The sequence below is a fragment of the Pezoporus flaviventris genome, unplaced genomic scaffold (assembly GCF_033815535.1).
Source record: "Pezoporus flaviventris isolate CSIRO_AGI_PZ_B2104156 unplaced genomic scaffold, CSIRO_AGI_Pfla_v1 ptg000002l, whole genome shotgun sequence".
Classification (NCBI taxonomy): domain Eukaryota; kingdom Metazoa; phylum Chordata; class Aves; order Psittaciformes; family Psittacidae; genus Pezoporus; species Pezoporus flaviventris.
In genome coordinates, this window is record NW_026892550.1 from 87,331,661 (window position 1) to 87,356,611 (window position 24,951).

The window sequence follows — 24,951 nt, forward strand, 5'->3', positions numbered from 1 at the left end:
GAAGTTACTTGTTATACATGACTAACTCTGAGCTGATAAAAAAACCTCCGCAAAACCGACAAACAATCCTGAAAGGTTCTTTGATCTGGAGATGCAGATAGAATAAAATATAAACCACTGCTGTAGATTAGAGTAAGCAAAGTGCACAGAGCTAGAAGAAAACAATCTGCACTTGGCAGAGAGAAAAAGAATGAAAATTAGTGTATTGTTGTTTAAAAAAGTGTTTTGTTTTCCCTTGAAGACCATATAATGATTTATAGTCAGCAATGACTTAAGATCTAGTATCTTTTCAAAGCTGAATTTACCATTTAGAAATCAGTTTAAAACCATTGTACTCTCAGCGGTAGTCTTGTAGGGTAATGAACAAAGTGATAAAGCATTACTTATTGATGGAATTGATGTATGTTGTGTGGTACGTATCTCACACGGTATGTGACGTCAGGATTAGGTACTTTCAGGCTGGGGCTAAAAAGTAAGTTAATTGTTTTACGTGCTTGTAGTGTTTAGTATTCCAGTGTCATTTTCAGTTAAAAATCTTCATGTCTCTCCTGTAAATCAGAATAACAAGTAACAACCATTTCTTTCTCCACCTTTCTGCCTGTTGTTCCCTATGGAATAGAGGGACTACGAGGAGTTAGAAGGGGGATCATATCAGACCTGCAAACTAATAAACTAGTAAATGTAAAACTGTTTTTCTGTTCATTTGGGACAACTATTATTTTTCACTGTGATGCCTGTGAATAACCTTTCTTACAATGCAGAGGCTACTAGCTCTAATGTAAGCTGTGTCTCACCTGCAGCAATTTGACAGTGAGATAAGAGTGATTTTTGTGTTGGAAGTCTTTTTAAAAAGACAAGGATCTGGGGTAAAAATTAGCCTTATTACTTCATGTTGCCTTAGGTAAGTAGATCATCTAGATTTAGTCGGTGGTTCAGACATGTCACTTACAACCCAAGCATGAGGTGATATATTGAAATATGTCTTCACCTGGAATTTTACTAACTGTTCTTAGCTAAGCTGTCAGAATCAAATTATGAGAGTTTGTGGTTTGGGCTCTACTTGCTCTAGTGTTTGGAGAGACTGATGTCTCATGACTTCAACTGTTGCAGCAACACTCTGCAATGCTCAAATCATGTGAAATTATGTGAGTAAGTAAAAAAAAAACCAAAACCAAACCCAAACATTTTTATTTACAGCTTCTAAAATCCCTTTTCTAAAGGAGTTTCGAAAGAGAAAACATTCATCTGTTTGATTTAGGAGGGCAAGTATACCTATGATTTCAGCAGATGCTGTACTGTATAATCCCATCTAATCAAACAACATAGTGCAAAAAAGATTACTAAAAATATACAAGAAACACATGCTTCATACTATCAAGTGTATGGTTACTTTCAGTATTCTGCAAAATTAATGATGTAAAAGTTCCAGTAATGAAAAGAAAGCTACTGCATTAGTTAGGTGTAAAGGTCAAATTAACCAATCAATTTTTTTTCTTATATTTCAAACAAAAAGGAATCCTCATCTTGATTCAGAAGAGCAACAATTTTACAAGAACTTTAGTAAGCAGCCATGTTTATAAAATGCTAAGCAATTAATCCTAAAATCCTAAATTATAATAATAAGAGCAATTTCAAAAAATAATAATCTACTGTGGAATTTTCTTACCTTATTTGATTTAGTGTTCATATTCTATTTTGGTGTCAGGTCTGTCACCAGACTCTAGAATCCAGAGCTTTTAAGGGAGCGCAAGGTGCAGTAAATGTTAACTAGACTGTGATTGTCAGGACATTATGACTGTTGGACCAATGTTTGGTCTGAGCTGACAATATGAGATCATGTACCAGGCCTTAGAAGTGGTAAGTCTGTGATTTACTGTATGCAAGTGCATTGTCAAGTAGTAAGTAAAGGAATAACTTTAATGTATGATTTTTAAGTGTTAGAAAGGTAGATTTTATAAGTTGGAACTGTGCTATAAAATCTCATAAGCATCTGTATCATTTTACAGTTTTAATGAGCTGTTACAATGGCAGTGAATTTATGAGAAACTACTTTGTTGCAAACTAGTGTTAGCCACTAATTTCTTGTATCATTATTTATGAGTGAGAAAATAGCTTTGAAAACTTAATAAACCTGGCTTCGTTATTTATGATGTTTTACTGTATTTGAGTAGTTGGCTCATTAAGCAGGCTCTTCAGCACTGGTTTGCAGGTTAGCAAACAGCTATGAATGTCAATTTATTCTCTTAAGTGTCTTCTAAAGGGTACATTTTGTCATATCTGTAGGAATGAAACAGCTTATCAATAGGAACAATTACCTCTTCTGTTTAATGTCTATAAGATGTCAGTTATTCCTATATAATCAACTGGGGATTTTTTGTGTTTTGTTTTGTTGTTTTTTGTTGTTTTGTTTTTTTTTTTTTTCTGGAGAAGCAGCGTTTTATTTTTGGTTTTAGAAACTACCTTTTCTCCCTGAAGTCCTTAGCTTCCTGTTACTGTTAGCTGTGTTTTCAGTATTGTTGGTAGTTTTTTAGATTTTGGCTGCATCATGACTTTGGTAAACTTAAGAATAAGCACTTCCATAAAGTTACAATTCCTGTTAATACAGTTTCTTTAACTGGGTGTTGTATTTACACTGCAGACTGTATATGCCTGTAGAACACCGTTTGTGTTGACAAGGAACAGTAGCTTTTCTTTCTCCTGTTGAATTTTTGTTTAATATTAGTGGTTAAGTTATAGATCCAGTCTCAGTAAATGCTTTTGGGACAGTCTTCCAGTAGCAACTATCTAATGCTGTGGAGCACTGTTTGGCTTTCTTAGGAAAAACTGAAACATGACCTAGAACTTCTTACCAAGGACTGTAGTGACAGGACAAGGGGGAATGGTTTTTAAACTGAAAGAAGGTAAATTTAGATTAGCTATTAGAAGTCCTTCACTATGAGGGTGTTGAGGCACTGGAACAGGTTGCCAAGAGAAGCTGTGGCTGCCTCATCCCTGGCAGTGTTCTGTGATTCTATGCGCAATATTAGTTTTCTTCATTTTCATACCTGTCATTTCTTGTGGGGAAATCAACACAAAAACTTTTATTAGAATGTCTAGGGGTCTTTTTTGTTTTGTTGGTTTTTGTTCTTCTTTTTTATTTTCCTCAGCCCTTTAAATAAAAGGAACTGTTAAAAATACGATTTAGTTGCTATTGAACTATCAGTTTAGACTCCCAAAATTACAATAGAACATTAATTGATTTTTCTTTATTAATATGCTGTAACACTGCATTAAAGCTTCAGACCACTTAGATGCTGATTGCTTCGGGTTGCAATGCTTGTGTTATATGTATTGTGCTTGCATAGGGGAGATCACACCTGCCCAAAACCCTTTACACCCAAAACTCTTATGGAGACATAAGCAGTGGATATGAGGAAGGTGGTTTGGTTTCAAACAGGATGTGGTACTGAGTAGTAGTAACACTATCAGACTGGACATGGATATGCTCGTATGGTAAGATAGGTCAATGGGGTTAAGTGCTGTTAATTCTGTGGTAATACATAAAATGAAGTCTGAATCTTGAAGAGACAAAAAAGTCTGAGGTTTAGAAATAGAACTTTAATTTTCTAGTTTTCTTGCTGACCTTTTAGATTTGGACGCTTTCAGGCTGCTGCTGTTTACTTGTGCTGCACTGGATATGGAGTCTTAAATTGTGTAAATTGTGCACTGAGGTTCTGACATAGAAGTGTATATATATATATATATAAGTATAAAGGAAATCTATATATATAAGTATAAAGGATTACTGTCAGGTGTCCTGAAGACTTAATGTGTTGCAGATAGGTAGAGTGTCCCTTGCATAAACCGTAAGGTTTGTTAAGATCATAGTAATGTGATTGCGGCATGTCAGGCTCACTGATGGGATGACTGCAAAGCCGAGCCATCTGATTTAACTAATTAAAAGTTTAATCCTTCTGAAATTTGTAGTGAAGAAGAGGAGGAACTGGCACAGACATGACTACACAGAGTTGGATGATGGTTCCAAGCCTGTGCAGGCTGGAACGCGGACCTTTGTTAAACAGCTGCGGGCTCGCTCTTTCCCAAGGTACCAGAGCTTGCTTACATATTTCAGTGAAAAAAAAAGATGTGTTGTTGCTGAGTATGTCTTAGAGGAGACAGCTGGCGTTTTCTTTGCTTCAGAAAAGGAAGGTTGAGGATGACTTCCTCCTCCTTTAGAATTTAACACCACCTTGCCCCCCTCCCCAGTCACTGTTTCAGGTGGATACATTTGCCTTTTCATACACTAGCTTCCTGTTTTGCACTGGGATATGTTGTCTGTTGGCACTGCTGTATGGTGGTTTGAGAGGATTGGAGGTTTGGGGGTTTTGATTAATTTTTTTCTTTGGGGGGGAGGGAGTGAGTGTTGTAGCATGAGTGGTCGCTTTTCTTTCTTGTGCCTGAACTGTCAAAATATTTTCTGTCTATTCCTCAACTTTTGTTCCAAAAAACATAGAACGTTTATGTGAGCTGGTAGTCTATCTGTTCTCACTTGCTTTGGTGGAAAGTGGAGAAACATGGATGTATTTTCATCCTAAGCTGTGGTTGGCTATCTCACTAAAACACAATGACTTACAGCTCTTTAAAAGAGGTGGTGGTGGTTGTTGTTGTTACCAAAATATACTATAATGCCTTCTCTGAGAATTCCTTTTTCTCGTCCTCTTAAACTACTGTGTCCTGTTAAACTGCTGTTCTCAGTCATATAGAAACACCTTGAGTTCCCAGGCTATGTGTGACAGTAAACATTTCCTTGCCAGTTTACATAGTTTTCTTTGTCTTTCAGTTATATGCTTAATATAACAGGACCACTTCTCTTGGATTCAAATGTAGCCATTCCATTTCTTCTCCCCCAAATTATGATATAAATTCTTTTCTTTCATTAGTGCTTGGAGGATACTTCTTTGCTAATGTTCCATTATTTCTTTCTACCAGTGCTGATGAAGTAATTTTGAAAATGCATGGAAGCCAGCTGACACAAAGATACTTGGAGAAACATGGGTTTGATGTTCCCATTATGGTTCCTAAATTAGATGGTCTGGGGCTCAGACTTCCTCCGCCAACTTTCTCCGTTTTAGATGTGGAACGCTACGTAGGTAAGAGTCACTCTGGAGTATATACAGATGATTCTGTATGTAAATCTAAAATAAATATTTGCATGATTATAAGAGCTTATTATAAGGGTGCCAAATATATATCTAAATTGAAGACTATCGGAGACTAAAAGACATGCGAGTTAATTTTGTTTTTTTTTTGTTTGTTTTCTTTTTTTCTTGTGTGGTAGATATGTGATGAGAGTACAGTCTTTTCAGCTGTCAACCATGTTAATTTTCATGCAAGCTAAACATGGTTTTCTTCTCTGCTTCATGTTGTAAAGTATAGTGACTTTTAAGATTGTTCTCTTTGTGGGAATTGAACAAACCACTCTTGTGATAATCAATAAAGTTCAATCATTTGTTAGGATATTGCAAAACTTAATGTTTTGTGCTCAGTAAATTAACATTTCTGAATTAAATCTACCTTCCTGGAAAATTGCCTACCTTGGCTTCACTTAGCAGGAGAGCTAGAGCTTCCCAAGGACTATTTCTTCCTTATCAGCTCTCTTGACAGTCTCTAATTGTTTCAACCTCATGTAAGTGTGCAGTACAGAGAAATAGAGACTGAGCCAACTGCAGGGTGACAGTAATTTCCTGTAACGTATAGTACAGTTGAGAAGTTTCTATATGGCCTTGTCTGTGTTCTTGTGATAATCTAAATTTGTGAGTTGAAAGTATGTTTTCATGTCTATCAACATTTTACAGTGGCGCCAGAATATAGAAAGTATGTAGTATATGGAAAGTTGTTACGTTTATGATGCTTACAAACAGTAATATGTTCTGCTTTAAAATGTTACTATAGTTTTGATACTTTGGAATTCTGCCTCTTCACATTTAGAGAAATTTGATAGTTTCATTCTCATATGTATATTTTGACCTGCCGGGTTCTCCAGTTTAGGGAAAAAAGTTGGAATGCCACAGGTTTACCTTTCTATTACTGAAATAAAAAATAAGAAAACTGAATAAATGTTATTCCAACTGGAATTTAGTGAGTTAGTATCACCTTGAAATTTTGAAGTTATTATATTAATAATGTACATCTGGATACGTTCCAGCATTCCAAAAGTAATTGTCAAATTTGACTGTTGTATAGCTAAATGGACGTAAACAATTGCTGTAATGATGTTGTTGGCTTTCTCTTGACTAAGGTGGCTTCTTGCTTGTCTAGCTGTACAGATGTATCACTTCAAAATACATGGCACTTAAACCAGTCCTTGTCTTCAGAAATGAAGCACAGTCATGGCAATTACTTAGTGAAATTACTGTGTGCTTAAAAGTTATGTATCAGTGTAAGGATGGTGGGTGTGGGTTGTGGAATGTTTGCAAAGGAGTACCTACATAGTTTTCAACATTAATAACATTAATCATGGCGCAAGTTTAGTTCAGTTTGCTAAGAATTACAAACTGTGAACAGAAGGATTTATTATTGTAAATAATTCTCAACAGTCCTTGCGCTAAATATTCAAGTGCTGTGGTGATGATTAGTAGAAAGAGTGAGGAACAGCTCTGCCTTGGTAACTTTATCTACACTAGTCTTTCCAGTGCAGTCACAAACCCAAGTTTTTAAGCCAGTTGCAGTCATTCTATACTGCTCTTTCTTTTTGGTTAGCCACTGGAAAGAGGACTTATTTTTAGAGTGTTTTTGGTTCTGTCCTTAGCTGATTATAGCAATTAAAGTTAGACCTGATAAGGAGTTGGTTTATACTGATCTGCCTGTTCCAATACTGGTAGTGGAGGCTTTGTGCAGAAATGTTTTGAGAAAGGCTGGAAAAAAGTTGAATTTCTCTTGAACACCTGAATTGGCTGTGTTTATCTGTGATAGGTTTAAGAAAGTCATCCTATTTTTCACAGGTGGTGACAAAGTGATAGATGTAATAGATGTAGCAAGACAAGCAGACAGTAAAATGAAGCTCCATAATTATATTAAGTATTTCACAAATCCTGACCGGCCAAAAGTATTGAATGTGATCAGCCTGGAATTCTCGGACACAAAGTGAGTATCGACTTCAATTCCTTGAACACAGGAAGTGGTTTTCACTAAGCTGAACAGTATGTGTAGTAATATAATGTCTGTAGTGGGAAAGATAGGAGGCTGCATATTTTGTGTAGATACCTATTATGATGTAATGTGAGAATAAAACACTTATAAGTAATAATTTTGTAGGAAACAAATTTAAAGCTGTAATTTTAAAAGATGTGTGATTTATTCTTGGTTATATTCATGGATCTTTTTTGTTTTGTTTTGTTCTCTTTAAAAGGATGTCTGAATTAGTGGAAGTACCAGATATTGCCAGAAAGCTTTCATGGGTGGAAAATTATTGGCCAGATGATTCTGTCTTCCCTAAGCCTTTTGTTCAGAAGTATTGCTTGATGGGTGTCCAGGACAGCTATACTGATTTTCATATCGATTTTGGAGGAACATCAGTTTGGTACCATGTTCTCTGGGTATGAAGGCTTCTTGATTTATTACTATGTGAAACAGTATTCTTTAAGTGTGAAGCCTTCTGCCATGGCATTATCTCCTGTATGAAATCTTGTGCTAAAAAGCCAGAGGAGGAGCTTTAAAGTGAATTACTGATTGTTGGTGTTGCATTTTTATGCTGCTGGTGACTTCTAGTCTGTTTGACTTGATCATTTGAGTAGACTGGTAGGTGAATAGTGGAGCTTTGGTACGAAGAAATTAATTGAATAAAAACTCTTGCTGTATTCAACTGTTTATTCTTCTCACAGACTTTCACCCCACCATCATAGAAGAGACAAAGTGGTTTCATCTTGCATTTTGTCATTTGGCATATGTGCGCAGATCCATAAATTGTTTATAAAAGCTGGAATCTTTCATATGCCAATGAAAAGCTTTGGTCGTTTTGTTTGCTGGTTTTACATCATAAGATACCAACTGGGGGTAGTGTTTATTGACTCAGCTTTTGGTGGGTTACAGTTCTGAAACACTGAGGCTTAAAAACCCTGACGTTCTGTGATGGAAACATGGCTTACCTATCATTTAGATCAATCTGTTACTTAATTAGGAAATACACAGAGGTTGTAGTTATGCCTCCAGGAGGACATGCATTTATTTATTTGGCATTTCTGTTAATAGGGTGAGAAGATATTCTATTTGATTAAGCCCACTGATGAAAATTTGGCTCTGTATGAGTCTTGGAGTTCATCTGTCACCCAGAGTGAAGTATATTTTGGGGACAAGGTTGACAAATGTTACAAATGTGTTGTGAAGCAAGGACACACTTTATTTGTTCCAACAGGTAAGATGTTACCCTTATTTCTAGGACTTTGCATGTTTAATCACCAGGAATTGAGGGTATCCTGAAATGATTGCATTGTCAACATTTGGTTTCTCCTAAAATTTTGGATAAGAAAATAATAATTCAGGAATTCAGATTTTCAAAGCAAGTAATTAACTATTTAGATTGCGTGACAGTAGTAACAGTTGTCAGGGAAAGAGAAGATGCTTATTACCCAATTATAAGACAACAAATGAAAGCTGAAGTTTGATATCATGAAAGCAGTTCCAATTCATAGGACACGCATTGTTCACCATTTGATAGGTATCCAGACTGAAATCTTAATTTTATATTACAATTTTATTTACAGTTTTATTTACAATTTTATTTACAATTTTATATTACAATTTTACAGCTTTTGAATACTGTAAGATCTACTAGGTGAAATTATTACTAAAACATCCCATAAACTACTTATGTTGTAGGCTAGAGAATTAAAAGTAAAAGGTGGGTGGGTGTTTTGGGTGGGGTTTTCTGTCAGCAGGAAATCTGTGGTGGAGCCTGTGAAGACTCTGAATCAAAGTGGAAGTGTCCCTAAATAAAATTGAAAAAATATGTAATTGGATTCATGTGTTAATTCTTTTTATTGAAAAGGGTATTTGAAAATGTAGTTTTCAAAACTGTAGTGTTCATAAATTCATTTCAGCAGCTTTCTTTAAAAATGAGGCAGACGTATGGTCTTCTCAGGTTTTATTTACCAGTTCTTATAGCCATCCCCTAATAGTATCTAGTAAATTACAGGACATTTTTAAGAAAAAAGAAATACCAAAACAATGTAACTTCTTTATTTACAAAATCCCCACAGAACAATCCTCCAAACAAAACACACCACTTCCACCCCACCCAAACTCCCAAATACCATGAACTTTAAAGTCTAGTAAATAAAACCATATTTTGCTAACAAACTGAGTGCCAGCTAACTTTTTTTATTTTCATGTATGCAGTCCATCCATATAAATACGTTTTAATTATTTTATTATTTAAGATTTGTACTGGGTACTACCATCCTTTCTGAGGAGAGGAAGCTTTATATATATATGGAAAAGGAAAATGATGCATGTTTCTACTTCTGTAATAAGCCTTGAAGATTATGTTCAATACCTTATTCTGTTGTGGACTTCCTAAACAGACATTTTTCTCATAGCTCAGCTCTCTACCTGTGAGGTTTAGTGTTCACTGTTCTAGCTCATGGCTTCTGCAGAATAAATACTACATGGTGAGAAGCTATATATGCACTTCACTTTCCTGAACACCAGGCCTTTTTTAAAACCATACGTTTTTGGCAAGAGATTACATTGGTTTTCCATTCATCTAAGCGTGAAGTCATACATCTGTGAGCAAACCATGCGAAATTACAGAATGAAGAACTTCACTGTGGTGTGTAGATCTTTGAAAATACTTACTGTTTCCCAAGTAATCAGCTGCATCTGAGCTCTCACTATAATGTGACCAAAAAGGAAAGTATCACAAAATGATAATTTCTAATGTATACTTGAATTTGTGTGTGTATACACATAAAATGGTACTTTTAAATGTAAATGTGTGTAGACACGTATGTATGTGTGTACACACATGTACATTCATATGATATAGTATAAGAACCAATGACTTCTTGTAGGTTTCAAGATTAGGTGTTTAAAAGTGGGATATTCTGTAAGACTGATGAAAGGCTTTAAAAAAACCACCCTGATCTCTACTGAAAAATCACTTTTACTGTTCTTGCTTGCACTGATGCTAGTGGATGTCATAATTATTTTATAATCATTGAAACATGTTCGGAGCAGTCTTCTGATTTAAAATCAGTCTTGCATGTAGATGCATAGCACCTACTGTGAGGCTCTTGAGAGTTATTTAAATATTACTCAGGATACTCTGTGGTCTACACCAAATTTTCTTGCATTGTTACATGGAACTTGATCAAACTACAGCATAAAATAGCAAGTAGGAATGTAGAAAAATTAAATCATTTGGTTGATACAGGCATGCCATAAAAATCCTTGGTGTTGATGTAGCAGTGATGAGGCTTTGTTATCAGTTTTATCAGTGTCTGGGGATATGTGTGCTTAAAGGATTGAAACGCGTATATTCCCTTGGAGAATCGGAGGTATTAATCTACTGCAGTGATTATGATAAGAGTGAAGAACTAAAACCATATTAACAAATGCAAAATGCAGCTGGTAATTCAAGGCAGTTTTCACTGCACTGCATTTCTCAAAGAACAGAAGTAAAAATGAACAATGTATAATAGTAATTTTTTTTTTAAAAAAAAAGCCCTCAGGTTGCATCCATCATTGTATTCTACATTCTCTTGTATGCCATTCTGTAATGTACTTCCTTCCCAGGCTTCATAGTAAGCATGTTGCTTAATCAGCATAGTTGCTAGGTTTCAGGTCTTTTTACATATGGTGCCACAACAATTGGAACTAGTTGTTCATAACTGAATTGGGGCATGGATTTAATGGTAGCTTGCAATATATGGTTGCTTGTGATTTATGCTGATATTGACTCAAGTTGAGGAGCTTCCTGTGTTTGTACATCTTGGCTACACTCAGTCAGACCATTAAGTAATCTGCAACTGTATGACCAACTCATCTTTTATCAAAAGATCATATGTATGCATGCGAAATCAGAAACAATCTTAAAAGAAGGAACTCTAGTTTATTTACATTAAAGCTGCACAGTATAAGTTTTTAAAATAACTATTTTTAACCAGGAAGCTAATAGTATATGTTCTTTTGTGTACTTGAAATTATCCAGTAGTAATCAGCTAGATTGGTAGCATAATGTTTGCCATACTTTGCCATGTTCAATTGTAGAGTTCATAGGGACAGGATTTCAACTACATGACAAATTTATATAGTCAGAGTGCTTAGACTGGGTTTTAAACTGATCATAGTATCACTGGAATTAGGATGACTCTATTTAGAATAATTTATGGAGCCATGTCTGAATTCCTATTTGAGAAACTTCAGTATTGCTAGATTACTTGATGTTGAGCAAACTGCTCAGTTATTGTAAGCAATGTGTAAATATTTAAAGGAATATAATTTTGTAATTTTGTGATTTGTATCTTTTGTTCAGTATAACTTCACTCTCCTGACTTGCTTATTTTTGTTGATGGGAAGGAAAAATGGGGCTGAATTTTTACTTTAAAAAAATCACTGGCAGCCTTGCATTCCAGTGAAAAATGTCTTAATCTTAACACTTTCCGAAAACCACAATTCCACTAGATTTCTGAAACTTGGAATTCAAGTTCTGTTAAAATTTACTTATAGCACGGAATACAAGTTTTGTGTTGTTTTTTTTTTTCTTTTTTGTTCCCAGGTACAGTGTTTTTTAGTTATATATGTATTTAAAGACAGTCTTACAATAATTTATATGTATGCATTAAGTTTCAAAATCTGTCATTACAGGCTGGATTCATGCTGTGCTCACGTCTCAGGATTGTATGGCTTTTGGAGGAAACTTTTTGCACAACCTCAACATTGGCATGCAGCTCAGGTTAGTCTCAGCTCTTCCTGTACCTTTTCCTCAGTAAGTAGGGTACTCTTTTAATAGATATTTTTCTTCATGCTTTTAACCAGGATGAGATTGATACAGGCTCTCAGGCAGACAGTAGTGGCATTTTCAGTCAGAATGTATCAAGCACGTTCTCTTCTTTCACTTTTGGAAAGTTTGGTTCGAAATCAAAATGAAGGATATGCATGAATGTAAGCAAATAAAAGAATAAAGAAAAAAAAACCTCTGGAAATTAGTATGAGTAAAACAAAACTGAGCAAGCCCAGGTGTGTGACATTGAAGTTGAAATGAGCCGACTCAAGTCAGCATTGCTCTGGGGGCAGCTGTATATTTAGATTTTGTCTAAGATACGGAGCTGTCTTCTAAACGTATTGTTTTTATTTATTACAGTGGAATCCTGGTAAAATTCTGTCTGTTAAAAGATCACACATTGGGTTTATATTCTAGCTTTATGGAGTCCAACTTTATTCTTAGAAGTGCTGCAGTCAAACTTCATAAGGTCAGAACCTGGATAAGATTGAGCTCTGGTCTCGTCTGTAGTCTTGTTGAGATTTAACTATATGGTACTTGACTTCTTTCATTTATCACAGCCATGGTTATTTTATTTTAGACATTGAGTCATTTTGAATAATTATGTAGTTGAATAATGAATTTGATAACTAGAAAATGTTCATGTTTTGTACTATTTCTACTGTTCAGGTGTTATGAAATGGAGAAGAGGCTAAAAACCCCTGATCTTTTCAAATTTCCTTTCTTTGAAGCCATCTGTTGGTTTGTGGCCAAAAACTTACTGGAAACATTGAAAGGTAAGGTAATCCTTGTTTTATGTCAGAAGATAGACATGTATCTGCTTTGATTTTTCTTTTTTTCTCTTTGCTGATAATGGAGATGATACCGCTGCCATGTGAACAGAGGAAACTTTGAAACTTTTTAAGCTGGAAAACCAGGCTTGATTTTCTTTTTTTTTTTTTTTTTTTCCTTAAGCCACATTATTTTAGATCCAGCAGTTCTTGGTTCTAGCTAATGATCTTTCTGAAAACTACTTTGGTGATCAAAGGTTTCTAGGCTAACTTGCACTGTGCAGAAGTCTTAGTGCTCTTGGCGATGCGTGTAGCTAACACTTTGTAGCACGCTGCTGGAAGCTTTGAACTATTTTATTGGTGTTTGCCATCCAATGCTGATGACGTATCTGGTCAGTGAAAATACATTATCAAGGCTGTGTATCTGAGATCCTGGCGCAGTGCAGTTATGCTACCAACCAAACAGGATTAATTTGCCATTATTTGAAATGACCTTGTTAAAGAAGATAAACTCCAATGACATCAGTTTTTCACTCAGGCTGCTTCTGTAATAATTTAAGATTTTGAGTCCCCTTTGATAGCCTACTTCTTTCAGCAGAGAACTCTCTAAATGATCCTACTAATTTATATTTGTGGGTTTCTTCTTGGTGGCTTTGCAGCTGAATGAAGAGGTTTTCTTGCACTTTTACAATTTCTTTGACCTTTTCAGTCAAACTACCTGTTGTCCTTCATAATGAAGAGAAAGGTGTCTGTGAGGGCTTTTGTAGGAAAGATGCATCAGTTGTTATGATCTGTGTTAAATCATTGGTATGTTTATCAGTAGACATCTCAACAACCTCTTGTTCTTGACAGTTGCTGGTCCTTTCCAAACTTCCTCTTCTAGTCCTGTAATTCCTGTATCTGTACCTGTGCATAATTCAGCTTGAGAGACCGTCTGTCTGATTTTACCTTCTTTTTGTCAAATATCTTGCCCTCTGCCTGCTCTATTTAATCTTAATAAACATCCTATTCCAGATTGTGTAATTCAAAGGAGATAAATCAGTTCAGCGAGGAGCCTGCTAAATTCAGCTTCTGCTTTGGAAGAGAGCAGAATCTCATGTAATCTTTTTTTTTTTTTAATATGATAATAGTCACAGTTACTGAAAATTACTTATTCTCCTTTCAGCAGATGCAGGCATTGAACAACTCCTGTTTCCTAAATGAGCATTTGAAGTTTCTGGATGAGCCTAAAGCAACTTAGAAATCTTACCAAATAGAACAAACTTGCAGAAAAATCTTACTTAAAAAGAATAAAAAAAAGGAATATTTTTTTGCTTTGGTTAGTCTCACTCCTATGTATTTAAAATTTGCAAACTTGTCGGAAGATAAAGGAGCTGTATTCCTGCTGGAAAAGCTTTGGGATAGATGTTTCTATATCATCCAGCTAGTTATGAGTCATGTCCTGTGTCCATCCCTACTTCTTCCACCTCCTCTTTTTATCCCATGACTCCTTGAGTACATAGACTGGGAGCCTTTTGTGACTTGCGTCTTAGGAATGAAGTTTATTCTCATGTTATTTTTAATCTATGGATTAGAAGGTATTGTGTTGCAGAACAATGCTGTGATCTATAAAACTACCATAAAGAACAATAATAGAGGTTTCCATGGCTAGAGTGAAGATTATGTTGGGTTTGGCATCAAGATTCATGTGAATTAGGTGTTTACTGGTCAGAATCCATAGTTCTATTAAAAAGAGATGGTACACGTTTGTGAAAGGTAGTGGTGGTGACCAACTTGTAAAATGTTGGGTATGTGGTTGTTAGCAGTACCTTATGTGAAATTCAGGTCAGTAAGCAAGATCAGCACAATGTATCTTTCTGATTCTTTTTATAAAATGATAACAGGGTCATAAACATTGTGATTTTTTTGTCTTTCATTGGCAAGAAGTGCTTTATATTTTAAGTGTGGTAGGTTTTGCCTAAACTATTTTTCTTCGTAGTTCTTGGGGCTTCAGAATAGGTAACTTCATCCGTCTGATACTCAGTAATTTTCTTTACTCTTAAGTCGTGCAGTATTTTCTATGGCAGCTGAAAAATTCCAGCCTGTGGTGCTGCATTGTATCTTCAAAACTGTCCACTGAGTAAGCTAGTGGGCAGGAAGATTTCAACTGCAGCTCAATGACTGATGCTCTTTCTCCAGTTGGAGGCATCTATGAGGGAAAAACAGCCGTTTAGTAACAGAACTTCCTTTTTTTTCTGCCAGCAGACCAAATACAGTATCCATCAGAATAGTGTTTTATTAGTATATTCTTTTAAGGGAATAAAATCAGCCCAGTAGTTCTAATGTTAGTCTACTTGCTGTTGACAAGTGGAAGTATTTGCTAGGAGCATGGAGAGAGGTTGCAATCTCCTTTTGAGTGTTTATGGAGAATTGTTTTTTCCATTCCCCCCCCCCCGAGGGAAAAGAGAAAATTGAGAAGAAATTGTAATCACTTGGGAGCACCAGCTTTCTTAAGAGCAGCTTCTGCAGCAGGGTGGTTTCCACCCCACCATAGTCCTCCCACTTTGATTTTGGAAGGAAAAATGATGTAAACTGTGTGAGGGAGAACTGTGATAATTGGAAGGGTGACAAAAAATGGGGAGTGGAAGTGTGCTAGTGTGAACCATTTGCTCTACGTATGGGAATAAGCAATAGGAATTCTAATTTGGAGATACATCCCACATCCTTCTGGTCCCCTTTGACTAAAATATTTTTGAATGAAATAGAAGTGATTAGTTCAAATATGTTTTCTCTTTTTCTGTATTTCAGATCTCTTTTTTTCTACTTGACCATTAGTATGTTGTAGACTATCCTTAATTTTCATGGAAAATTAAAGGGAAGATTTTTATGTAGAATCACTTTAGGGTTGGGTGTCTTGTTGCTGTTGTTAACAATATGCACACAAATACAGGATGTGATACTTTGCTTGCATATTTCCTTTTTTTTTGTGTGTGGTTGTATAATGGGAACTTCATTGGCTGAAGGGTAGGTATCATTCTGTTGTTTTCACTGTTAGTGTGTTTCTAAATAGGTATCTGTATCCTTTCTAGAACTGAGGGAAGATGGTTTCCAGCCTCCAAGCTATTTAGTGCAAGGAGTGAAGGCTTTACTTACCGCTTTAAAATTATGGATGAAGAAAGAAGTAAGTATAAGTGATTTTGTTTGCTAATGTGGTGTGCTCTCTTTTGATTTACAAGTAACCGAAGGTCTGTGCCCTTTTAAAGTTGCAGATTGTTTTTATCTGTTAATGAGTAATGAAGGACTCTATGGAGAGCATGTGCTGCTCTGGGGAAGAATCATCATGATAACTGTGACGCTAACAAAGTATTTTTTTAGGCCAGTTAATAAGCTGATAGAAGGTTCCTTCACATCAGGATGGGATAAGAATGCTAGACGATAAGCTGATACAGTGTTTTTTTTTTTTTTCTTTAACAAATCTGTTTATGTAGTTGGTTCATCCTAGTCAGAGGCAATAAATGCCCTGATATTTAACATTTTCCTTTCATGTCAGCGCTTTGGAGAGCACACTTCAGGTACACCTCTTTTGCTAAAGAGTCAGTTTAGGTTCAGATGAGTTTGACTTCAGTTGAATACTGTCACTGGTGAACATTGGCTGACTCTAATAAAATCATTAGTATGTTCTCTGTAGTGGCTTTGCTGGTGCTCTGCTCCCAAGAAAAGCTTATTTATTTTGACACAGCACTGGATCTGGCCTAACCCATGTGTTTTTCATGTGCCTGAGAATAAGACCTCTTGGAGCCAGTGCTTCTGAGAAGTGCTTTTCACTGACAGGCAGTTTTGTTCTGACTGAGCTTATGAGTTCTAGTTTGTTCCTGGCTATGCTGAATTGAAGTTGCTCTTGAAGATCTGTTTGGTCTTTTCTGTCCACAAGTTCTCCTTGTAAGAGAACTCCTTATGCAACAGGTATGATATTTGCACAATGCTGCATTCAACGTAATGAACTTCGTGGAACTGGACATGAGGTTCAAGTGCAGAGGTGGCTGTGCTGTGTGTAATCCACTAGGGTTTAGCCTGTGCTGTGTTAATGATTCCAGGTGAACCTTTGCTGGCCCTCTGTAACACTTCCGAGTTGGCTCTCCAGTGTCTTTGTCTATGCCATTCTGGATCAGAGCTAGCTAGTAAGCTAAACAGGATGTTTTGCCTAAGCTGTTAAACTGTGTGTGAATCCAAGCGATCTCTGTATCCATGGCATGGATAATAAGCAAGCTCAGTAATCAGACTGCTCATAACTGAGGTCAAACATAGCCTTTATAAATCCTTATTTTCATTTGAAATTGGATCGCAATTCTTCTCTTCTCTATTGCTGTTAACATAATATTGTATCATTTGTGTACTGTCTAGTAGCTCATTGAGTAGTTTGAGTAATACTTCATCTAGAATGTGATGTATTTCCTACTTCTCTGTGGGGGGAAAAAAAAACAAGTGCACATGCTGCATTCTAAATGCTTATTAATGTGAGTATTCCCAAGCCGCTGGCTGACCAGACACTTCAGCTGTGAGGAAGCTGCACTGTATTACAGCGTTGCCTGCTGTCCGCCAGCTATCCTGTTTTGTACTTTGCATTCATGTTTTCTAGCTGCTGCTTCATAAATGAGCTAATGTTTTCTTTGCAGTAGGCCATGTGCCTGATAGGATTGTAGTTGTGTGCAGCTGCAGCCAGGAGCTTTGTACATTACTGTATGATCTGCTCATGCTGGAGATTTCAGATTCTGAAAAAGGAATGACAAATGAATACTCCTCAAAAGAGAAGCCTACTCATGAGTTTTCACATTCGTATCATTGGGTGTGTCTTTTCAAGACATACGTGAATTACTTTAATGAATAAACTTTTTGCTGGAGAATTTCAAACTCATCTTCAGCAGGGTAGTGGTATCTTCATTTAAAAACTGCCAAAAAATTACAAGATGCTGATAATAGAGGTTGAGTGCTTCTGAAATTATTCTAGCTTTCATGACTTCATTTGAATTCAGTTTGTACAAGCCTTTTACCACTATGTGTATCCTCCGACTACTCTGGTGGAGGTCATTGGTCTGCGTCTTAGTTGGTGTACACAGTAAGGATGATGACCTGTTCAGTCATCTGAGCTCTTGGATTTTAGCGCTGGCTTCCCTCCAGCTTGCATAAGCAAGAGGCGTCAGATGCAGTTTTTCAGATGTTTGATTCATGTACAAGTGAGATTATTTTAGGCAACTCTTCTGTGTTTTAAAAAAAGGATATTAATAGCTGTTGTGAAATATTATCCTTTTTTGTAAGGAGGGAGGGATGTGGGTTTGATTATTTTTATATTATCTTTATTTTTGTGTGCGTTTTTGAGTACTGATATAGTCTCCAAATATGCGTGGCTTCATTTGCCTACCAGGACTTTTAAAAGTTATCTCTTGATTTAAGACAAGTTGTTTTTTTGGGTTTTGTTTTGTTTTTACCTTTGTGTATTTCCACTGTTCATAGAACAGTTTCTTGAAGCTCTTGAACTAATTGTAGCTTTTGTCCTTTTTGTTTTTGTTTATTTTTTTTACTTGCAGTTTATATCTGACATACTTAGGCCATTTGTTGCTACTGTTCTCTATAGTGCAAGAGAATTCCTCAGTCCCAAAGCCTTCTTGTTTCTTTTCCAAGAACCAATATGCAGAGACAACCTAAAACCAAGTTATTTAATAACGATATTTTCAGACATGGACTTTGTAGGTATCCCTGGTTTCCTGCCCATCCTTTCTTTCTGTCTGACTGTTAGGTTCGGTATCAGTTTGAATTTGTTCACATATTTAAGTTGCTTGGATGGATTTACTTATTTATTTAAAACAACTGCCACAACTTGAGAAAGGTTTGATGGAAATAGACACCTTTTATACTAGCAAACAAGTGGGCTTTCCAGTGGTACTTGTTTTGTTCAAAGTGTTACTATAAATCATACTGGCAAAATACTGTGCTTCTGATAAAAACTGTTTTTATTATTAGGAAGGCTTCAGTATTTTTAAACTGGGGAAACTTTGAAGTTGGTGTTTTGGAGGATTGCATCAGTCACTTTCTCTTGAAGCCTTCGTAGACAGGAAGGCTTTTGGGAGCGTAAAGTTCTTAAGTAGAAAGTACTGAATGGTCCTAAAATAACCAGTAGCTTGCTGGGAAAATTACGCAGTTTAGTGACAGAGGTGCTATGTTCTCAAGTGTGAATGTGTAGAGGTGATGTATTCAAAGAATGAACAGTGGTAAATAACAGCAGCTGATTTAATCTTCCCTGTAAAATTAATGGCACTGAAATGAATCATTAAACCATGGTTATATATCCATGCTGGCTTTTTGGGGGATGGGGGAGAGAGCATTCCTTTTAATGACTGAGAGGAAGCCAGGTTCAATGAAATGCACATACAGTATCAAATTGCTTTTAGCAGTAATTCTGCTGCTGAATCTCATTTTTGAAACATGGGTAGCTGAAAGTGTTTGCGTGATGTTTTTCCATTTAAAATAATTGATTAAAGCAGTAGCAGAATTCATGCCGGTTATCCTGTGTGAGTGCTGTTTTGTCTGTTTAATTCAAACTGAAAGTGTTTTGAGGCGCACTTTAACTGTACTTACAAAATACTAAACATTTGCTGCTTTCTAAATCTTGGAGTAGAAACGTCAGTATGTATATGTGTATCTGGCCTGGCAGTTTGCAGTCATTGCTACAGAAATTAATCTGGCTTTTTCCTTTTTCCCCCTGTAGGTTTGTTTATTTCTTATTACTTCTGCTTTTATCTGAAAAATGAATTAAGTGTCTTTTCTTCCTCCTTTTGCATTCAGCTTGTAACAGAACATGCCTTTGAGATTCCAGACAACATTAGGCCTGGGCATCTCATAAAAGAGCTCTCAAAAGTGATTCGTTCTGTAGAGGTAAGAACACAGGCGACCATACATGAGCCTGTAGCAAGAAAATAATTCTAATCAGGGAATTCCATAATACTTTTCTCCTCTATACTGGTGTTTTGCGACCTTACTCCTTAATGAATGTTGATTCTTGAAATATTCTCACATTTGCATTTGGAAAGAACAGTTCTGAGAACTAAAGAGAAATGTGATCTGTTGGGTAACATACATATCTACTCTATGCTGCCTTCACAATTAAAACCTGATGTTTTGGTGGTGAATTTTGGTGTTAAGCACTATTATTACAGGAGATTATATGAAGCTTTGTACATGAAATCCTTAGGAAATATGTAGTACTTCTTTAAAAGGTCAAACAATTTTATTTATATAGTTTACATTTAAGTAGATGAGTAAGAAGCATCACTTAAAAATGTGAATTTATTTCTTTGAAACCATTCTGAAATATGCATTTTTAATTAAAGGAGGAAAACAGCAAACTAGTTAAAACTCAGGGAATTCTTGGTGTGTGTCCAACTTCACGATCTTCGCATGAAACAACTTACCCTCACCACTCCAGACGAAGGGTGAGGAAACTGCGAGACCATGCTACCAAAACTCCTTCTAATCTGGACATCCTGGAACTCCACACTAGGGAGGTACTGAAAAGGCTGGAGATGTCACCGTGGGAGGAGGCAAGTATTAATGTAGGTGCAAGAAGAACAAAACTAGAGTACATTTTTAATCTCTGTTGAAAGGGGAAAGCTTTTAACATGCATAAGAATACATGTGAGAGATGGGTAGATTTGTTTTTGGTTTCTTTTGAGTTTTCCTGATGGGGATTTCTCTCTCTTCCTTGCTAAGTATGGTTTTCTTGGTTTGTGTTGGTGTGTTTGGTTGTTTTGGGGGGGTTGGTGTTTTTTTTTGTTTAGGGCTTTTTTTTTTTTGTCTTTTTTTTTTTTTTTTGAAGTTCCTTCAACATTTTGGTTCAGAAGGTGCCCTGAATCCACGACCTACTTCCAGTATAGTTTTTTAATCGTAGAATAATTTAGGTTGGAAGGGATCTTAAAAGTCATCTGGTTTCAGCACCCTGCCACAGGCAGGGACATCGTCCACTAGACCAGGCTGCTTAAAGCCCTGTCCAGCATGGCCGCAAACACTGCCAGGTATGGAGCAGCCGCAGCTTCTCTGGGAATTAGGACTGCTGTAGCTACCGAGTGCTACTATGAATCAGTTATGTGAAGAAAATGCGCTTGCAAATCCTTGAGGCTCTGAGCCAGCCTGCTTATCTGTGTGTTTTTTAGATAGCTGCTTCGTACAGTTCAGCTACTGTAATTTGATTAGCCTTGTTTTTCAGTCATGTTTCTACTTCCTGTATGGCTGTGCTTCCCTGCCAATAAGCCTGAGGCTGCCTTTGGTCTCCACTGTGGGACTGTGGACTTTGTAGTCATATTACAAAGGTATCGTGTAGTGAATGAGTGAAATGTAGTCTCTTGGAAAAATACTTTTTTTCAGGTTTGATGACCTTATTTCAAAAAACAGCCACAGAAGTGGAAGAAAGAGTGAGAAAATAGAAATTGGGAGCTTCCTGAGATTAAGAAATGCTGGCAAATTTAGTTGAGACAGGATGGACTGTCATAGTGGAGAAATACTGGTTTGCGTCCTTATATTGATCTTCATAAGGCATGAACACGAGACATCCATTTAGCCCCAAAGATGGGAAGCTGAACTTAAAATTGATTATAAATAGTTAAACTGTGCAGTTCATTGCTAAAACCAAATGTTTAGGCATATTAGTTATTGTCATTTAATATAGAAATATATTGTTCAATGTCAGTATAGAATTAAAAAAAATGAATTTACACATTCCTGGTTTGGCATTTAAGTGTATTGTTGATTGCTTCAGAGTATATGTCAAATGTAATGGCTTTGAACTAACAAAGTTCTGCTTATGGCAGTTGAAGCTTTTTTAAAGTGTAGAAAAAAAAAAAAGCATCGTTGCTTTAACTTCCTTAGGATACCACAAGCTCAAAACTGAACGGGAGATTTAACAAGCCACTTCAGCCATCATCTACTATACCTGAATGGCGAACAAAAGACAATGATCTTCGCCTTCTGCTGTCAAATGGAAGAATAATAAGGTACAGAGGGCTGACGGTGGATCACTTCCTATGGTCTGGAGCATGCTTATTGTTAATATTTCTGTTTATGGAGCTCTAAGTTCCTTTCTACTGGTAAGATTTGTGGTAGGAATACAGAGGGAATGTGTTGTCTGTTGTGTCTGCTGTCCCCTAGTGGAGCCACGGTTATCGAGTGAAGAGGATGAGATTCTTTGCATGTTCCTTTGTTACAACATTTCATTCAGTTGCTCTGTTGGGTTTGTACTGGAGGGAGTGCTTCAAAGTAGGAATCGTTTGTATCCATCTAATTAAGGTGATTCTCATTAACAATATTCTGTTGCAAAGCTTCACATCTTTATGGAAATGCCAATTATACATGGAGTAAAACAGAAGTATGTACAATTCAGGATGAGGAAATGAGCATGTATCTTGAGAGCATGTTGTAAATAATGAAAGGAAAACAATTTCTTCAGGTTTGTAAGAATAACATGATTTTTTTTCTTGTGAGACAGAGATGAGAGATGCCCATTTACAGATCGAAGTCTTTACACAGCAGATAGTGAAGATGAAGATGACAGGACGAGATCAAAAAAGACGACTGTTAAGGTAGAAGAGCAGCCCTCAGGATTTGAGGGAGAAGGGAATGCAGATGCCCAGAAACCACTAAACAGTAAGCTTGTCTCTAAGTCCTATCAGTTGAACATTTTGATGATCTTGAGGATCAAACTGTTGTGAAGTCTGACTGAAATTTTACCAAAGTATAAAGGGGATAAACTAATAGATCAGAGAAGTGGTATTAGAAGTTACAACAAAACATCTGTCAAATACTATATGTTCGCTGAAGAAGGTAGCGGGATAGAGTTGAAAAGTAAAACTCGCCTAAAAAGGTCAGTGCCATCTTGAATACTATGTACATAATTCTCAGAGTGGAGGCTTAATTGGTGTTCTGGATGAGCATTTGTTCTTTTTGGTCTGTTTCATAATGTAAGAATGCTGATTTTTTTTCTTGACCAAAATATACTTCAGTGTGAAGTTCATCACATCGTTCACTGGAGAATAAAAGATGCAGCTACTTTTAAAACTATCTTATATTTAACTTTTCTGCTCCATTTGGTGATTACTTACTTGATCATACAGTTTTGTATGTTTATCTAGAGAATAGGTTTATTCCATACAGGTGATCAAACATGATTTATCATTAATATAATCTTACACTTTTAACCTTTGCAGTAATCTGGAAGGTTGGGCAAGAATTTAGATTATCTGTGAAACACTTTAACCCCACTTTCCAATACTTTTAAATTTTCCTTCACTAGGAGTTAATCTTTTTTGGTCTTTATGTAGCCTCAAGCAGTCTTGCCATGTGTTCAGCAGAACTGATCACACAGTGAATTGGCAAAGTATCACTATGGAAAGCCTGCTTTCAGTGCCTATTTTTAATAGCACTGTTTGTGGACAGTGACAAATTGGTCCTTGACATAGCTGTTCAGCTCTCTGTTTAATTATAAAAGTCACATCCCTTCACGGTAGAGTGTTCACGGTCTTGGAGAGTATGTATTAGGAAACAGCTCAACACTTAAGAGATAATAAGACTCCTCTAGAGACTTAGTTGTCTTAGTTTCCCGTACAACAATGTGTAGCAACATTTGAATGCATTGCCAGCTTGGATAAAATATTTGATTATTTTCATTAACAAAGCAATTTTTAATCTTTGTTGGCTGCTTCTAAAGGTCACAGAAGACAGTAATGAAAAATTTGCATGGGAAAGAGGTGTTTGTGTACTCATGAACCAGCAAGGCAGATGGCTTGTAGAGTGAAGGCTTAGGAATATGTGGTGGTTCTTCGCTTTCAAAATTAAACTAAGTAAACTTAAGTAAATTTAAAGTAAGTTTTACACTTGAATCAAATATTAAATCATACAGAGAAATGGTAGATTTTCTTGTTGCTTTTATTTGATAATGAGAGAGAGGGGAAAAAAAGAAAGAGAAGATACCCTTCAGCAGAGAATTCCACAAAAGGAACTACCTGTTTCTATAACAGCTGCCACCTTCCATTGTTTTTACTGGGACTTAGGCCAAGAGGCAAAGTCCACAGAGAGATGCCTTTAAACAGATTAAGTTCTATATATCTTTGCATGTCATGCCAATATCCTGGTTCTCAATGGTGACCCAGTGTTATCAGAGAGACAAAGATAAGTGCTGTGCTTAATAGAGCAAGATACTTTGTGTGGATGAAGAAAAGGTAAATTTAAGATATGGTTTGAATTCACAGTAGCTTAGCTTGATCTTGCAGGTAACAGCTGCTTTCATTCATCCCATTTCTGGAGTATTTCTCCTAGTCCCTGAAAGCATGCAGAGTCATAACTTTTCTGAAAGAGGCAGTAGTCTAAAGGAAAATTCATTAGAGCTATATAATTGCATTTTCTGTATCATGCATGCTGTTGCTTATCCTAGAAACTTGTTTGTCATTTTGAACTGAGCTGAAGGCTTGAGTGATCATCAGAAAACCCTTAAGTTTTTTTTTGAGCTACAGTAATTCAGAATATTAATTTCATTGTCATCTGTTCAGCATTACTTTATTTAGCTTAACTTCATATACAGTGTTCTTGCTAATTTACCGTGTTCCTCACAGCTCTTTCTGATACCATCTTAAGGTTAATTAGTCTTCTTTAGATTTTGGTCCCAACTGTTTATTTTATTCACCTTCTGAGAACTTGTCTTATTCTTGCCTTACTTCTGACTCTACAAATAATTACCGCTTATGCAGTTTTTAGTAATTAATACACCTTCAAATATATTTGATGCCTATTTGTGAGCTTTGCCACAGTCTACATTAGGAGCAAAGTCCTACTAGAATTGCAGTGTATATGCAGGGTTACAGGTACATCTTTTATACTTGCATAATTAATGCATGATGAAGACTTGCATTCTATTTATGTTGCTTCATATAAAACTATGCTGAAAGCAAACCAACATTTTAATTTTACTGGTCTTCATTCAAGAACTAATGTCTGATCTGTGTTGGTTTGCTTTATGTGAAACTATACTTCAAAAAAACATGAAAAAGTTATGTTGCCTTCTTTATCCACTATTTTCTTGACCCACATTCATAAATTCATTTATTTTATTTGGCTTTTCTCCAAAAATCTTTTCCTAGTTAAAATGCATGTTGTAGTCTTTCACAGATTTGTACTTAGTCAAGCTTTCTG

At 36.2% G+C, this 24,951-nt stretch overlaps 1 protein-coding gene across 4 annotated transcripts in view; it reads left to right on the forward strand.

Moving 5' to 3' along the window:
- Nucleotides 1-24,951, forward strand: part of KDM7A (lysine demethylase 7A) — a 64,052-nt gene that overhangs the window by 25,931 nt on the left and 13,170 nt on the right. For 2 of the 4 annotated variants that reach the window (XM_061444932.1, XM_061444933.1), the window contains exons 3-14: nucleotides 3,967-4,084; nucleotides 4,969-5,129; nucleotides 6,981-7,122; nucleotides 7,388-7,574; nucleotides 8,227-8,389; nucleotides 11,842-11,929; nucleotides 12,647-12,753; nucleotides 15,816-15,907; nucleotides 19,564-19,653; nucleotides 20,109-20,330; nucleotides 21,640-21,764; nucleotides 22,256-22,413. In XM_061444932.1, coding sequence (XP_061300916.1) covers nucleotides 3,967-4,084; nucleotides 4,969-5,129; nucleotides 6,981-7,122; nucleotides 7,388-7,574; nucleotides 8,227-8,389; nucleotides 11,842-11,929; nucleotides 12,647-12,753; nucleotides 15,816-15,907; nucleotides 19,564-19,653; nucleotides 20,109-20,330; nucleotides 21,640-21,764; nucleotides 22,256-22,413 — 1,653 coding nt within the window. The remainder of the gene's footprint in view (nucleotides 1-3,966; nucleotides 4,085-4,968; nucleotides 5,130-6,980; nucleotides 7,123-7,387; nucleotides 7,575-8,226; nucleotides 8,390-11,841; nucleotides 11,930-12,646; nucleotides 12,754-15,815; nucleotides 15,908-19,563; nucleotides 19,654-20,108; nucleotides 20,331-21,639; nucleotides 21,765-22,255; nucleotides 22,414-24,951) is intronic. The other 2 variants (XM_061444934.1, XM_061444935.1) reach the window with 2 other exon arrangements.